Source organism: Oreochromis niloticus, linkage group LG1, assembly GCF_001858045.2.
Source record: "Oreochromis niloticus isolate F11D_XX linkage group LG1, O_niloticus_UMD_NMBU, whole genome shotgun sequence".
NCBI classification, from domain to species: Eukaryota; Metazoa; Chordata; class Actinopteri; order Cichliformes; family Cichlidae; genus Oreochromis; species Oreochromis niloticus.
The window spans coordinates 3,033,778-3,050,465 of NC_031965.2; the positions used below are offsets into that span (position 1 = coordinate 3,033,778).

General features: G+C 40.4%; 1 protein-coding gene across 6 annotated transcripts in view; it reads left to right on the plus strand.

The window, feature by feature from the left end:
* shank2b (SH3 and multiple ankyrin repeat domains 2b) overlaps window positions 1–16,688 on the plus strand; it is a 312,747-nt gene that overhangs the window by 161,185 nt on the left and 134,874 nt on the right. For all 6 annotated transcript variants that reach the window (XM_025908243.1, XM_019365700.2, XM_025908253.1 and 3 more), the window contains exon 10: window positions 4,536–4,602. In XM_025908243.1, coding sequence (XP_025764028.1) covers window positions 4,536–4,602 — 67 coding nt within the window. The remainder of the gene's footprint in view (window positions 1–4,535; window positions 4,603–16,688) is intronic.

Genomic DNA, 16,688 nt, shown 5'->3' on the forward strand with positions numbered 1-16,688 from the left:
TTGTTCTTGTTTTTTAGCTTTTTCCCAGCTTACATTTTGTTAGTTTAGTGTTTGTCATTTTCTGCCTTTGTTTGTAGTTTTGTTCAGACCCAAATATAGGTCCATTTATAGTAGCTTTTTGGTCCATGTGCAGTGATATCTTGGTTAGTATTGCTGGTCAAAAGCAGTACTGTGTCCTGGTGAGCTTTGGACTCTTTGGATGATTGCTGCCCTTTTTCACTGATTATGTAAGCTGGGCTTTGGTGTTAAGTATCAAAGTATCAATTAAGAGCTATTAACTGGAGATTCTGGAGGAAAATTTGTGTTGGAAAAGAAATGCTGAGTAAAGTGTCTTATTTGAAGATGCTGAAAGAAGTGTGTATTGTATGTTAAACTCTCAGTGTAGCTGAATAAATGAAAATAAATTATTCCCAGAGCCACTTGATTCAATTAGCAAACCAGAATTTAAATAGTAATTAGCATAGGTGTAAAGGTGTAAATACAGGTGATGGGACTGTAGGACTATATTATAGTGGGAATCAGGTCATAAACATTAATGTCACTCTAGACTTTCAAAACTGTCAATAAGTGATTCTAACCTCAAATTTTAACCAAGACGCTAAAACATCTTTTGACCTTGAAATTACCTTATAAAAGCCTGAATGGAAACAAGGCACATAAGCTGTTCCAAACGGCTGATCATTTATTGATAAAGAAAAAACAATAAGGCAGAGGTTTTAGGGGGGGCATATTTTATCCTATTATTACATTGCTGATAGGCAGTACACGTCTCAGTGCTTCAAACATCTTACAAATACATTAGGTTTGGCTACCTCATTCTAGGTCATAGTTGAAATGACGTTTTCATCTCTTTTCTTTGCCTCATCTCTTCCCATCCAATAAGAGTTTCTCCTCAAGAACAGGCTTTGATAGATTTGTCACAGTTTGTGGCATGCGCTCTGGGAGATCCTCAGAATGAGTGGGCGATCCAGCCAGCATTCAGCACCCCCTCCCCCATCTCCTTAACAGGAAACATCGCATTTGTCACCAAAAATATAAGCCTAAATTTACATTCAGTGACTCACATCTTATTTAAAAGCAAGCATTTTTTCCCTTTTTGTATCTGAATGCAGGTTGATAACAGAAATGTGAAAAGGAGTCAAACTGGTGGAAAACATTTCCTTTTGAAATTCCTAAGTGTGTCTCAAAAATGCTCTTTTTTGATTCATATATATATGAAGAACAAAAACTGGAGCACACTTTACTACTTAAGCCAGCAATGCTTTGATAATACACATGCTCACTCTTCTATCTCTCTCTTCTTTACTGAATATTTGTTCTCTGGGAATCAGAGGAGGCACACTTATATAATGCTTCTAGGCTTCCTATGAAGTGTGTGTGTGTGTGTGTGTGTGTGTGTGTGTGTGTGTGTGTGTGTGTGTGTGTGTGTGTGTGCAGCGGGAAAATGAATCTGACTATTTTTACTGCCGTGATCTTGACTCCAGGCGTACTGTAAACCTGTAACACTCAGCATTCACTGTGCCTGCAGAGCTGACTGTACGCAACAGCACGATAACAGGCAGCACGATCTGGGTCACTGACAGTGTAACAACCTGTTTAACCAGCTCAACCAGCTCAGCAAGAAATCCCGTTACTGCCCTCTGGTGGCCACATACAGATCACACGTCTGTGTAATGAAGTCCACTGATTTGAACGATTGAAGTGACTGTAATATACGAAGAATAAGAGCAAGACATTAGAAGAAAATAGTGCAAGACACCATGATGTTATGCCATCCACCGGGTCACCAGTTAATTACTCGTTGATAAGATAAGGGTTAAAAAGAAATGAAAAGTATTGTAGGTAAGTTAGGACCCCAAATATCAACATGAACATTAATTATTAACAAATGAAATATTTATCTTTGAAGGATGGCAGTCTAAATAAAAGTATGTAAGTGGCATTTGCACAACAAGAATTGTCAGCTCCAATGCCTAAATTAAAATTTCTGAATTTTGAATAATGAACCATTATGTACGCATAACCACGGAAAGTGTATCTAGAACAAAAATGCAGGAGTCAAATGCTGTCAGTTAAGAAGACAAAGGGGGAAAACCAAAAAAACAGAAGAAGAAAAAGAGATTGTACAACCTAAAGAGTAACTAAGCTGAAGGACTATTTCCCACTGAAGTCAGAAAGTTTGTTAGGAACAGTTATTGAAGACCAGTGTGAACAGAAACCGATATCTGTGCAGATGCCTGAAATTGACTGGAAGATCAGCCAAATGTAAGTTGGATAAGGTGTTTGATTTTTATGGATCAATTCTGAGAACCTTCAATCACACTTCATATTTGTCAGTTTGAGAAATGAAGGTCAATATTAATTTGTGGGCTCGACAGTTTGTTGTATTATCTAAACATTAAAGCAATTAAGATAAATACACAAAAATGTTACAATATGTGGTTCGCGTCACTTCTCCAAACCTCTACCTTCCATTTCCATGAGTAATGGTGCAATCAGTATTTTTTTCTTTTAACCCTCCGAGCTCTGAGCCACCTTAAGTAGGAATGCTGAAGTTTTAGAGTTAGTGCTTCCATCTAGTTTTTGGATTGACAGAACTACTTAATTCTCACATGGTCAGAAAATTAAAAATCACAATATTTTAACACTGGGTGTCAGCCTTTTGGTTTTTTTCCCACCCAAATAGAGCTAGAGTTATGGCCAGGATATCTCATCACCAGAAATGACAACTCACGGAGCTAGTGCTTGTGCCTTACATGATAAAATTTCAAAAAAGTCTCATTTCAGTTGTAGCTTTAGCTTTAGTTTTCCATTTTTAACAGTAAATGCATCAAGAGAACCACAAACATGTCACTTGTGGACAGGTGCTAAGTGAATATTGACGTGAAATATGTATGTACACTGATCAGACATAATATTAGGATCCCCTCCCTAATATTGTGTTCGTCCCCCTTTTTCTGCCAAACCGGCCTCGACTCGTGGAGGCATGGACTCCACTGAAGGTGTGCTCCGGTATCTGATGCTCAATTAAATTGAGATCTGAGGAATTTGGAGGTCAAGTCAACATCTCAAACTCATTGTTGTACTCTTCAAACCATCGCCAAAGTATTTTAGCTTTGTGGCAGGACACATGCTGCCATCAGGGAATACCTTTTCAGTGAAAGGGTCAACATGGTCTCCAACAATGCTTACGCAGATGGTAGGTGTCAAAGTAACGTCCGCATAGATGTCAGGACCCAAGGTTTCCCAACAGGGCATCCTGGTGCCAGGTGTTCCCAAGGTAAGTGATGCACATGCATCTGGCCAGCTAAAAAATGTCAAAGAAAACGTGATTCATCAGAGTCGGCCACCTTCTTCCATTGCCCCATGGTCCAGTCCTGATGCTCATATGTGATGCTCCCATTGTTGCTGCTTTCAGCATTGGAGTGCAGTCGCATGGGCACCCCGACCGCGCTGCGGCTATGCAGCCCCAATCCACGGTGATTTCTCATATCTTTCTATCAGAACGAGCTTTAACTTTGAGGTAATTTGAGCCACAGTTGCTCGTCTGTTTTATCCGACCACACAGGCAGCCTTTGCTCACCACATGCATCAGCGAGCCTTGACCCTGCCACTGGTTCACCATTGTTCCTTCCTTGGACCACTTTTTATAGATGCTATCCACTGCAGACCGGGACCACCCCACAGATCTGCACTTTTCTGATCTAGTCGTCTAGCCATCACAATTTGACCCTTCTCAAACTCAAACTTGCCCAGTTTTCCTCCTTCTAACACATCAACTTTGGGAACAGATCTTCACTTGAGTTAGTAGTTAGTACCCTAACTACTAACAGGTGACATAATAAACAGGTAATCAGTGTTATTTCCTTTCAATGGACACAATGTTATGTCTGATCAGTGTATGTGTGTAATAGGTAGGTAGATTCCAGCCTTCTCCAGCTTGGAGAACCCACTGCTTGATCTTACCAATTTGAAGGGGAAAAAAGACCCATTATTGTGATTAAAGCTTTTTCCTGCTTGCACTTTTGTACTTTTCTTCTGTTATGTGGTCTTGCTTTTAGAGACAATCATCTGTGGTTCCCTTGTGAATTATTCTGTAAAAACCTCATGTTGCATGGAGGGCCAGGACAGTCATGCACATTGAAATAAAGCATTCTTATGTTTAGTCGTTCATAAAGTAATTTATTATTTGATAATTTATTGGAGAATAAAAAGAAGAAGAAGAAACAGATATTTATAAATGAACTATTTATCTATCCTTCAAATGGAAAAGAAAGGAAAGAAAACATTAACCAATCAGAAAGCTCCTTAGATGACACCATATGGCTAATTTGCATTGCTTTTTTCACAAAGGACCAAAATGTCAGTTAGTTTATCATCATGTAGTTGCTTCATTGTCATGATTTGTTTCTCAGAGCAGTTCACAAAAGGCTACTTATGTTTAAAATAAATCAACGTGTGAATTCTTGTGTTTCTTTTTCTCCGTCTCACACTCGCTCTCTCTCGTGTCTGTGCTTGGCTGTTTCTCTCACCAGGTCGCCATTATTGCTGGAAACTTTGAGCTTGCTGAGCTCATCAAGAACCATAAAGAGTCTGATATAGGTGAGTAATAAAGAAGCATATTTTCTTCTCCTCTGTCCAACCGCATCTATTCTTCTTCAGCCACCAAGTGCATATTCCCGAATCTCTCTTGGGATACATTTCAAATCCTCACATTTGGTTAGATCCTCCTAAATGACTTATTGCAATAATCCTTTCCACTGGATTACAAGATCACTGCCAAGGGGATGAAAGTGTACGTTTATGTCAGGACAATCCAGGGCCGTTTGAGCCAACACAAATGATCAATACTTTGGTCCAGGGAAGCTGTTCCTGGATCAAATGTAGTCAGGTTAGAGGTGTTAAATAATCTGTGTGCGAGCATTTGATAAACCCGGTATATGGGTTTAACTTTTATTTTACTCTGATTGTGATTATTTTAGCTTGTAAGATTTCTTTATTTAATATACATTTACTATTCTAAGATTCAATTCAATTTTATTTATATAGCGCCAAATCACAACAACAGTCGCCTCAAGGCGCTTTATATTGTAAGGTAGACCCTACAATAATACATACAGAGAAAAACCCAACAATCATATGACCCCCTATGAGCAAGCACTTTGGCGACAGTGGGAAGGAAAAACTCCCTTTTAACAGGAAGAAACCTCTGGCAGAACCAGGCTCAGGGAGGGACGGGGCCATCTGCTGTGATTGGTTGGGGTGAAAGAAGGAAGACAGGATAAAGACATGCTGTGGAAGAGAGACAGAGATTAATAACAGATATGATTCGATGCAGAGAGGTCTATTAACACATAGTGAGTGAGAAAGGTGACTGGAAAGGAAAAACTCAATGCATCATGGGAATCCCCGGCAGCCTATGTCTATTGCAGCATAACTAAGGGAGGATTCAGGGTCACCTGGTCCAGCCCTAACTATATGCTTTAGCAAAAAGGAAAGTTTGAAGCCTAATCTTAAAAGTAGAGATAGTGTCTGTCTCCTGAATCCAAACTGGAAGCTGGTTCCACAGAAGAGGGGCCTGAAAACTGAAGGCTCTGCCTCCCATTCTACTTTTAAATACTCTAGGAACAACAAGTAGGCCTGCAGTGTGAGAGCGAAGTGCTCTAATAGGGTGATATGGTACTACAAGGTCATTAAGATAAGATGGGGCCTGATTATTCAAGAAATTGTATGTGAGGAGCAGGATTTTGAAATCAATTCCAATGCTGGCATTACTCTGTGTCTATAGCGGTGTAATTGCTACAGATTTGCTGTCTTTGTAAAGTACTTCAGCTAACTGATGCATTTAGACCACTAATGGAGCTCAAAAGAGCTGCTGGTTAATAGCGACATCTAAAACCCAAATGCTATGCCTACAATTTTCTCCCACAAAGAGTGAGTGAAAATCTCACTAAAAACGTCCTGGTAATAAACCATCCGCTACGGCACATCCTGTCTCTGAATGCAAACAAACCGGTACGACTCTGATCGTGGAGGTAGCTGACAATCTGTATGAGCTCAGTGTTCTCCGAATAAGATTGATGCACCTACTCAGACAGATGCAGACATATGGTGATTATCATGCTTTTTTAATTTTATAGAAACAAAGACGACATCATTTCTATATCACATTTAAATTGCTTATGTTAATGCAAATATTATATGCTTTACATTCAAAGTCAAGATGACGTGTCCAGTTTATTTTATTAGCAAATGCGGTACTATTACAGCTTATTATAGTGAAATGAAAAATCATGCAAAAAAAATAAACAAACAAGTAAATAATCAAAAAACTAATAATTCAAAATAACTCAAACATAAATGTAGACTTTGTGTTAAATATTTAAATAAACCTCTGCAAAAGAAGCAGAAGTAGGTAAATTATAGTCACAGTGAAAAGTAGACTTCACCAAACCTATTACAAAACACTGGGAGTAACAGCCTAAAGCTGTGTTCACACTGGAAAGGATTTGTAGCGATGAGGTGACCAGAAACCACAGAAAATGAATCACACTCATCAACATGTTAAATAACTACTGGAGATGGGAAGTGGGTGGAAACAATGAGAGCGGTGAACCCTAGGAGCGCTGCCGACCCTGACGGCCTCCCAGGAGCTGTGGTTGAAGCCTGCGTTGAACAGCTGGCAGGGATCCTCACCAGGCTGTTCAACCTCCCCCTGACTCATGCCACCATTCTCACCTGTCTGAAAGCCTCTGCCATCATTCCCATACCCAAAAAGACTGATATAGGCAGCATCAATGACTATCAATCTATAGCCCTCGTGTCTGTAGTCATTAAGTGCTAAGAGCAGATAGTAAGAGCGCTGAACCACCTGGAGAACAGGAAGAGCTGCGTGAGGAGGTTCTTCATGGACTACAACTCAGCATTCAGCACCAGAATCCCAGACTTTTCACGACCAAACTGGACCACCTTCACACCCCCCCACCACCTTCATCAAGTATGTCGATGACATCACCGTGAGACAGCATAGTAGAGAATTTGTCCTGCTGGTGCTCAGAAAATAGCCTGACGCTGAACGTCCTTAAAACAAAAGAACTCGTTGTGGACCTCAGGAGACACAGACAGGTCCACTCCCCTCTAATTATAAATGGAGAATGGGTGGAATCTGTCTCCACCCTCAGGTTTCCGGACACCCACATCTCCATTGATCTCACCTTGACACACAACACCATCACCCTGGTAAAGAAGGCCCAGCATTGGCTGCACTTCCTCCATATCCTGAGGAAGAAAAACCTGGACCGGAAGCTGCTGCTGGTTTACATGGGGAAATTGCATGATCTACTGGAGTGAGCATATTAAGTCATTAGTGTTGGATAAAATCCTCACACTGAACGTCTATTGAGGCAAGAGTCCAAGACATTACAGTGGCAGGAGGGAGTGGACCGGGAACGCAGGACTTAGCAGAAAGACTGTAAAACCAAAAACCAAAGCGTTATTGCTGGTAAAAAGGCAACAAAACACAACAGGTAAAGCTGGGCAGGACCAAGCAGACAGAGACTACACACACCATGAGGGACAACACAACAAAGAACAGAGGGAGATGCAGGAGGGTGACTAAGGGAAGCAGAGACACAATGTGTCACTACAAACCATGTGAGAATGTTCACTGGCCAGATGTGTCTCGGTTGAGAGCAACAAAAGTAAACACAGGAAAAAGGTGGTGTGTCCTAGACTTTTGGAGAGCACCGAGAAATTAAGTTGTTTTCATGGCTAGCTGCTAGCTCGTACAGACCTTTGCACATCTAGAGTACCTCACCACATTTAGAAGAAAAGCAGCTCTATAATTGGTTAGGGTTGAGGTCGGATTCACACCATAAACGAACTGCTCTGGAGTGTGTGTTACTGGAGTGTGTGAGTTGACATCACTGAAACAGAATACAGAGAGACCAGACAGACACGGGAGCATGACCAGAGAGACAAAGGATAACACGGAGACAAGACTGGGACAGACTGGACACAAGAGGGCCACTCACATAATAAAACAAGAAATTAAAAAGTAGGAATATAAATAATGAAAACTGAGAGGCACAAGGAAAAAAAGACCTCAAGATTAACTGAAACAGCAGCAGAACATAAGTTACCTCAAAGAACAAACCGAAAGTCTATAACAAACTCAAAAACTGGACCAGTGATGACCCCAGCATGATCTGACATGTACAAATTCAGAGTTTACTATAAGAGAAAACAATGGAGGGGTATTGTTCATATTTACATGCACTGTCACAGCACAATGAGCCACTGCTGTCACATTGATTTTGGAAATGATTTATTCCAACATAAGTGAATGTCGATGTGCTTTCACACATAAAATATTAAAGCTGAGTGAGCCTTCACTTTGTGCAAACCCAAATATAGCAGCGATCCTTAGCCTGGAATGCTTGATAAGGTTGAATTACATAAAATGCCTTCATAGAGATAGATATGTAGTGTAAAAGGCATAGCATTATTTCTCTGTGTGTGTGTGTGTGTGTGTGTGTGTGTGTGTGTGCGTTCATGTGTGAGGGAGGTGAGAAGATGAAGGATGAGAACAATTTTTCACGAACATTCAAACATGATAAGAAGTATTTTTTGAACAAATTCCATGTTTTTTTTCCATCTTGCTATTTATTACCTTTGTTGCTTAGTTGCCACGCTGGAGCGGCAGATTGGTGAAAGCAACAGACTCTGCTTCAGTTTAACACCTGATAAAGTGACATTTTCACTTTTCAAGTGAAGCAAACAACCACAAATCATTTACAGATTCAACATATATTTAATCATATCTTAACCTGCAATGTCTCTGGTGGCCCATCTGTGGCTGGGGTTATGGTTTGGTTAAGGTCAGCTTCTTTGATAGAGTTTTTGCCTGTTTGGAACACCCAAGCTGAAAATTAAAAAAAAAAAATTAACTTAGTTTCTTAAACTGTTTCTCTGGTTAAACCAAACCCTGTACAGTTGTGGTGACGGGGTGGATGCTATGAGGTTAAAATCAACAACTGAAATGAGCACTAAGCATCACTTGGATAGTGACTCTGGTCTTTAGAGTAGTTTGTGCAGCGCACAGATAGCTCAGGGATTAACGGGCCTTAGAGAAAATGAGAAAAGATGAACAAACAAACCAAAAAATAAATAAATAAAAATACAACAGAGGACAGGGAAAAATGAGGTTGAGAGGCAGATGAATGAAGAGAGAGAGAAATCTAATCTAATCTAAAGATGTAATCCTGCGATTGTTGACCTCTTCTCATGGATGCCACCCATCAGTGAGCAGCCGGAGCACAGCAGCGACCCGGTGAAGGCCTAAATGAAACACGGCAGCGAAGCGGGATTACCCCCAAAGAACCTCAGCACTGTTGACATCTGCTACCTCCCCACCACGCCCTCCCTCTCCCCCTTCATTCACACCATTTCTTACTCAACCTTAAGCGCTCAACTACATCTATGAGTGGTAGCTAGGATTGGCCAGTCAGTCAACCTCAGATTTCGGGTGTGTATTTATCTGTTTTCAACCCCTGGGGGACACTTGAGCTGTGGACTTTGGGATGGGACATCTGGATTGGATACCATGGGTTCAGCCTGCTGCAGAGGTTGGTGCCACACCCACTCTTCCCATCTTTTGCTTCCATCCTTTACTCACATCCTTGATTCCCATCTTTCACTCCCTTAACCTCTAATCCCAAGTTCTTTGACTTAAAACACACACACACACACTTGGAGCCCACTCAGAGCCCAGCTCTCCCTGTTTTGCCTGGCACAGCTTGTATCATGTTGAGTCGCTTGCTGGCTATATGCAGATTTAGTGCATTTTAATGTTGATCACAGAGACTGCCTGTGTGTGTGTGTGTGTGTGTGTGTGTGTGTGTGTGTGTGTGTGTGTTAGATTCAGAAGCAGCCCTGTGGCTTTTACAGATTTTCTTGCTTACTCGGTGCAAATGATGTAACAGTTCAGCTACACAAATCTGCCACCGTGTTACGTCATTTTTCTCCATATTTCACTGTATTGTTGAGGCTTGACTAAAAACTGGGGCAAATGAATAGAAACAAAGGCCAAAGACCCTGAAATGTTCAGAGTCACCAAGTTTATCTGACATAGTGTTTTAAAATATTATGCACAAAGGTAAATTATTAACTGACATTAAATGACAAAAGCATTTAAAATGTGATTATTTCAAACAACTGACACATTTACATCTCATAAAAAGACATTTAAAAAAATGACGTAGCCACCCATACCAAATTACATTTTGTTACTGGATCACTGCACAATAGTGTTTTTCTGAATGAATCACTACTAGCTTGGGTTCTTTATTCACCCTTCCCACATTTACCTGTTGGATGTGTCAAATGTCTAGATGTTCCTTAACCTACTTTAGTAATATTGATACCTGTACAAAAAATGTAGCTCTGGAATAGCCTTTAGTTAGCTAGGCCCCTGTAGTTGTGTGGGCAAAGGTAGCTTAGCCACCATTAGCTGTTCCCCAGCAGATTGGGGAAATCGGCCTGGCTGGGTGACCGTGAGGAGAAAGTGTAGCTCTAAACAGAAGACCCTGGTATAGCCCACTCTGTGGCACACCTGCGAAGGCAAACAGTCATTAGTGGTTATACTGGTTATTGGTGATTCTATTCTGAGAAACATGAAGCTAGACACAGAACCATGCTAATCATCTTCCAGGGGTAGCAGTACATTGAAGGAACCCTGAAACTGCTGGCTAAGGATAAACAAAGATTTGGTAAGATTATAATTCACGTTGACAGCAATCACACCTACAGCACTGTATTTGGCACCACTTTCATACTGACTGATGAAGATGTTGCCATGAGACATTTTTACTGGTACTGGATGTGAACCAACATCTGATCGTCTATGTTCAGAGTTCCATCAATTTTCTCAAGATCCCCAACAACACTGACTGAAACAGCCACAAAACACGACTGTAGATAATTTTAATCGATAATTCCATCTGGATTAATCACTCCATCAAACCTGTTGCTGATTGCCTGATTTTCAGTTCATTTCTTATATAATTTGGTAGCTTGGCAGCATTTTCTTAGAAATGGATTCTTGACAATCATTTTCATTTTCACACCATACATTCATATTCAGTTTGTAATCAGCATTAGTTGTGTGGATGAAGCTACCCTGCATACCACATTTGCTAGAACGCATGCAAGAATGCTAAGTGTCACAGATCAGCAACGTGAAAGGATCTGGACTGCAGTGCAGGACTGCAGAGACAGGACCTGAACTCAAAATCACAGCTTTATTTCTGGTTTATCTAAGGGAGGCAAAAACAACATATTTGCTGAGTGAGAGGGGAGCAAACAGGAAACACACAGCAAGAAAACACACACATCTTGTGGTGAGGATGTACAGAACAGAGGAAAACACAGCGGGAACAAGGGGAATTAAACTCAACACAGCACACACAGTACAGGAGGCTATCACAATAAAGCAGGAATTAACCCACTGAGACACAGACCAAGACATACAAACAGAGACAGATGATAAACAGAGAGTCAAGACAGAAGGTACAGAATGGCCAAAGTGGAAACACGACAACCACAGAGACAGGACAGACACGGGGCTATGGATGGGAAAGAAATCAAAGAACATAACTAAATGTTACATAACAAACAGAGGATATAATAAAAGACATAAAGGAAAATAGCAGCCTTAATGTTACAAATGAGACAAAATTTAAATGCAAGTGATCCTGAAAACCAAAAGGAATCACTAAACCCAAGGACCGTGACAATAAGAGTGTTAGTGCCTGATAAATGCAGGTTAAATGCATGACAGGGAAAATAAGTGATCACCATTGCTGCATAATATAATCTTAAGGTAGATAAGAGGTTCATCAGTAAACCAATCTGCTTGCTCGAGGTTTATTCTGATCAAGAGAGGTGAAGAATCGAACTTCGAGTTCTCAGGCACAATGAATGATCTTACGCGTGAAGCACATTTTTCGATGGACTCCTGTGCAGAGACTGTGAAGTAGGGCACGATGTGATTGCTGGAGGAAAAAGAAAGAGGTTTCTCAGGGACACTGACAGCCATTTACATATTGTATGTGGCCTGGCATACCTTATGTGGTTCACAAGCATGAATGTGTGTTTGACATATAACTCTGTGCATAAAAATATCTAAAAAGAGAATCAAATATGCTCACAACACTGGAGGTCAGCTGGCTGGTGCCTACTTCTATAAAGTTAAACAGAAATTGCTTGCATCTTTAATTACATACCAACTGATGATGGCTATTTTTGAAGTTAATAAATGTAATTAATAATTAATTGGATAGTTCCTTTTACGTCAACAAATAATATCCACTTGTTAACTGATGATGTGTTAACCTAAATACATCATTTATATGATAATTGTGTGTTTGCCGTTCCCACAAAGATAAAGAAATGTTTCCAATGAAAGAAAAGCAGCTCTTAAAATAGTTTAAGACCAAAGCGTCATGCTTTGACGCTTTGGTCTTAAACTATAAGAATTAAATGTGTAAAATTAGACAAATCTATCATTTAATTATTTTGCTGTATTGTGAATAACCACGGGGTGGGTTTTTGTAAAACTTGTGAAAATGCAGTTAAAAGTCAAAAATGTCTTCCTTCATTTTAATTTGGATTGGAGTTTTTGCCGGTCTTATCCTGGCCCCCAGGCCTTATCTTTGACATCCCTGCCCTAAAATAATACAGAGAAAAAACAGCAGTCAAATGCCCCCCTGTGAGCAAGCACTTGGCAACAGTAGGAAAGAAAAGTCTGTTTTTATGGGAAGAAACCTCAGAAGAACCAGTGAGGGAAAGGAGACAAGAGAAAAGACACTTTGGAGACAGAGATTAATAATAACCAAAGGTGAAGTACAAATCCTTCCTTACTGTATTACTGTGAAAACATTTTACTTTTACTCCTACATTTTCACACAAATATCTGTACTTTCTACTCCTTTTATTTTCAAACAGGTATACATCATTTATAGCACCAGTCAGGAGTTGAAGTGGGGTGGCTTTTTTTCTTTGTTTGAGTTCATGAACGAGTGCAGATTGTTGCATACATTGAGTTGTGTTCACAGTACTTCGGCATCTAGCTATTCCTACAGAAGAGGAGCAAGTACCAGGGAGGTAATGTTTTTTTAAGTGGCAGGACATTTCAAATGCAACATTTCTATCGGCTCAACGAGTATCAGCAAGCGCACAAATCGTTTGTGTGCAGGTTAGTCTGAGGTACTGTGATGGATTAAGCTTTTGATGATTAAGTGCAAATTGGTGTATAAACAGTGCTGACAGAGAGTAAAGCCTCCAGACCTATTGCAGCATAACTCAGGGAGAGATCAGGGTCACCAGATCAAACCCTAGCCATAAGTTGTTTTGTTTTTTTTGAAGAAAAGCTTTAAGCATATTCTTAAAATTAGAGGGGCTTTTTATTTCCCAAATCCAAACTGGGAGCTGGGTGCACAGAGGAGAGGCCTGAAAGCATACTTCTTTTAATGATTATTCGAGACCTTGGATTTGAGGAGAAGGAGTTTAAATTGGATTCTGGATTTAACAGGGAAGCCAGTATGTGATAAATGGGCTCTCTCGGTCTCTTGCTACAGCATTTTGGATAAACTGAAGGCTGTACAGGCAGCTTTTAGAACCTGATAATAATGAGTTACAATAGGATGCTGGTTTAGCTCAGTGGTTGAGTAGCAACCATATGCCACATGGCCGTAGCGCAGCAGCACAGGTTCTAGTCCAACCTGCAGCCCGTTGCTGTTTCTTTACACACTTTCCAGTTTATCTTCACCCCTAAACTATCCAGTAAAGGCATAAATGCCCATGAAGTGATGGTAAAAAATTAATTACAGTTGTCCAGCCTAAAAGCAAGAAATGCATAAAAAGATGCACAAATGCAGGAAACCAGTCCTATTTGTTTAATATGGGCATTGAAGGCATTCGTGTCTTTAAGACATTCCTACAGTTTAACTAGTTGGTGTGTGTCGTCTGACTTCACTGGTCGATAAAGGTGGGTATCATCTGCACAGCAATGAAACTGTATGCTTTCTAATAATAGTGCCGAAGGTAAGCATGTGTAGTGTGAGTAGACCACAGAACCCTGTGGAACCTCATAGTAAACTTGTGCTAAAATGTTTAGAGGCTATAAGAAGATCATTTTGAATCTTCACAAGTGCTGTTTCTGTACTCTGATAAATTCCAAATACAGACGGAAACTTTTCAAATAAACAATTAACAAATGACAAATGAATGAATTACCAAATCATAGTTAACAAGTTATTATAGATTTTTTTATAGAATTGTTCCTGTGGCGGAGGTGTGGTCCCTGGCTGAGCTGCAGGGGAGGAGTGGGGCGGTGAGCTCGGAGGGGCGGTGCCAAGGAGGCTGGAGGGAGAGGTGGCGGTGATTTACTTAATGAGGTTTCTCCCTTTATATATAGTGAAGGCGGAGACCAGAGGAGAGTGTGTGTGCTGAAACATAGAGCCACATGTGTGTGGTGCTTCAATAAACAGCTCGCAAGCATACAGCATACCAGAGTGTCGGGTCAATCTTTACAGTTTCCATAGATACTTGATATTTTACCAAGAATAAAAATGCCTGTTGTTCAAAGGCTGTACTGGCAACACTGTCGACAGGTTTTTATTCAGTGTATTATTAAAATGAAGTCAGTCCATGATATTGTTGCTCTGGATGTACTGACATCATTTAAACTTGGTCTTTGTCTCGTCAGCTAGTCTCTCCTGTCAAAAGACAGAAAACAATTTCCTGCACTGTATAATCCACCAGGAAGTCCTCTGAAAGTCTAAATTGCAGCTTGATCATGTAGCAAATAGAGTGGACTTAACAGTCGTCAGTTCATTAAATTCCTTCGAGAAACTGACCACCACGACTTACTTTACCACTCTAACGCCTGCTGGTTAAGTTAGAGAGCAGTTTGTCAGTGAGTGTGGGAGCTGAAAGGGGCTCAGTTTTGGACTTAATGGGAAAAGTTGACAGTCTTTCTATGCAGAGCAACACAGACTGGCTTTGTGATTTTGCTTTCACTGTGGGCATATGTGTTGACACATATAAATGTCTTATGCATGCAGCTACAAGGAAAAGATCCAGTTGTGAATGAAATGCATACAAGTGTAAAATCCTTCAAAGCCAAAGTGACTTTAACACTGGCAACGCTGAAGAAAGCCCCTCAACTTGTGAAAAAATACAGCAAATCACTGAATGATCTACAAGGTGAATTCTGCTGTTGATTCTCTAATTTAGAAAAAAACTGGGAAGTCACTTCAGCTGATGTCATGTCCTCCGTTACTGGACTCAGCACAACCACAGGAGTTGCAGCTGGAACGGACAGAGACTCTGTGTGACTGTGTCTGAAAGGAGAGGTTTGTCTCCCTGACACTGGATACGTTTCCAAACATCAGGGACACGACGCACATCAGCTGGTATTGTTTCTGCACTGTGTAAGCAGATGTTCAATGTGATTCACATCAACACAGGACACCACAGATCCCAGTTAACTGACAAACACCAGCACAGCCTGAACTCTCTTTAGGCAAGCTTTCTTTAAACAGTCTTCAGATAGTTGTCCAGGCTTCTTGAAGGATATTTCAAAGCTCTTCTTTGGATGTTTGCTGCCTTTTGTTCCACTTTCTGTCTTCGTAATTCCACACTGCTTCAAAATTATAAGGTCCAGGCTCTGGGGGGATGCAGTCTGTGTGCAGCTGTGTGTTTTTCTGTCCAGGTCTGCTTTTACTGCATCGGCACTGTGTTTGGGATTAATGTCATAGTGAAAAATCAAGCTGTTACCAATCAGATGCTTTTCAGATGGTATTACATGGTAGATCGAAATCTGACTGCACTTCCTGGTGTTCATAATTCTGTCTATTTCCCAAACACCACTGACTAAAATGCAGCTCCCAGAACATGAAAGAGTTTCCACCATGTTGTCAGATGGCTGTAGACACTTTCTGCTGTACCTCTCTCGTCTATTCATATTGATTCATCACTCCATAAGACCTGCTCCACTGATTATCACTGCAGTTCTTGTTTTATGCCGGTAAAACTCGAACAATCTGTCATTTTTTCATATCAATAAAGAAACAACATAACAAATTATGTATGTATAGATAGATGGCTATTGCCTAAATATGTGACTGAAAAATTGTTTTTTTTACCAAACTGTTATGTGCACAGTGGTTCATCCCTTAAGTTAGAAGCCTTTTCAAGCATTCCTCTGAAAATGGTCAGGTACAAGGACTGGACTGAAAGGGGAGAAATCCAACAATATATAATGAAAAACTGAGCTCAAGTCCACTTTAAACATTACAAGAAAGCTCCTTGGAGCCGAATATAAAGAAATGATGTGTGGTACAAGACGTTTGCACAGTACAATTGATTTTTACTGGTATTAAAGACAATACTTAGCAGTCTCAGCTACGCAGTCAAGTTACTCAAGACTAAACGAGCACAGTGTGTTAATACTGGAAAATGTTTCTCACCACGGGTTATGTTCTCTTTTGAACTGACTCTAAAAATGACAAAAACTACACAAAGTATTGTGAGGGTGTCTGTGGAAGATACCCGTTGTATTTCTCCTCTCCATACAGCAGTAAGCTTATGTAAGAATGATTGACAGATGGGCATATTAGACCACC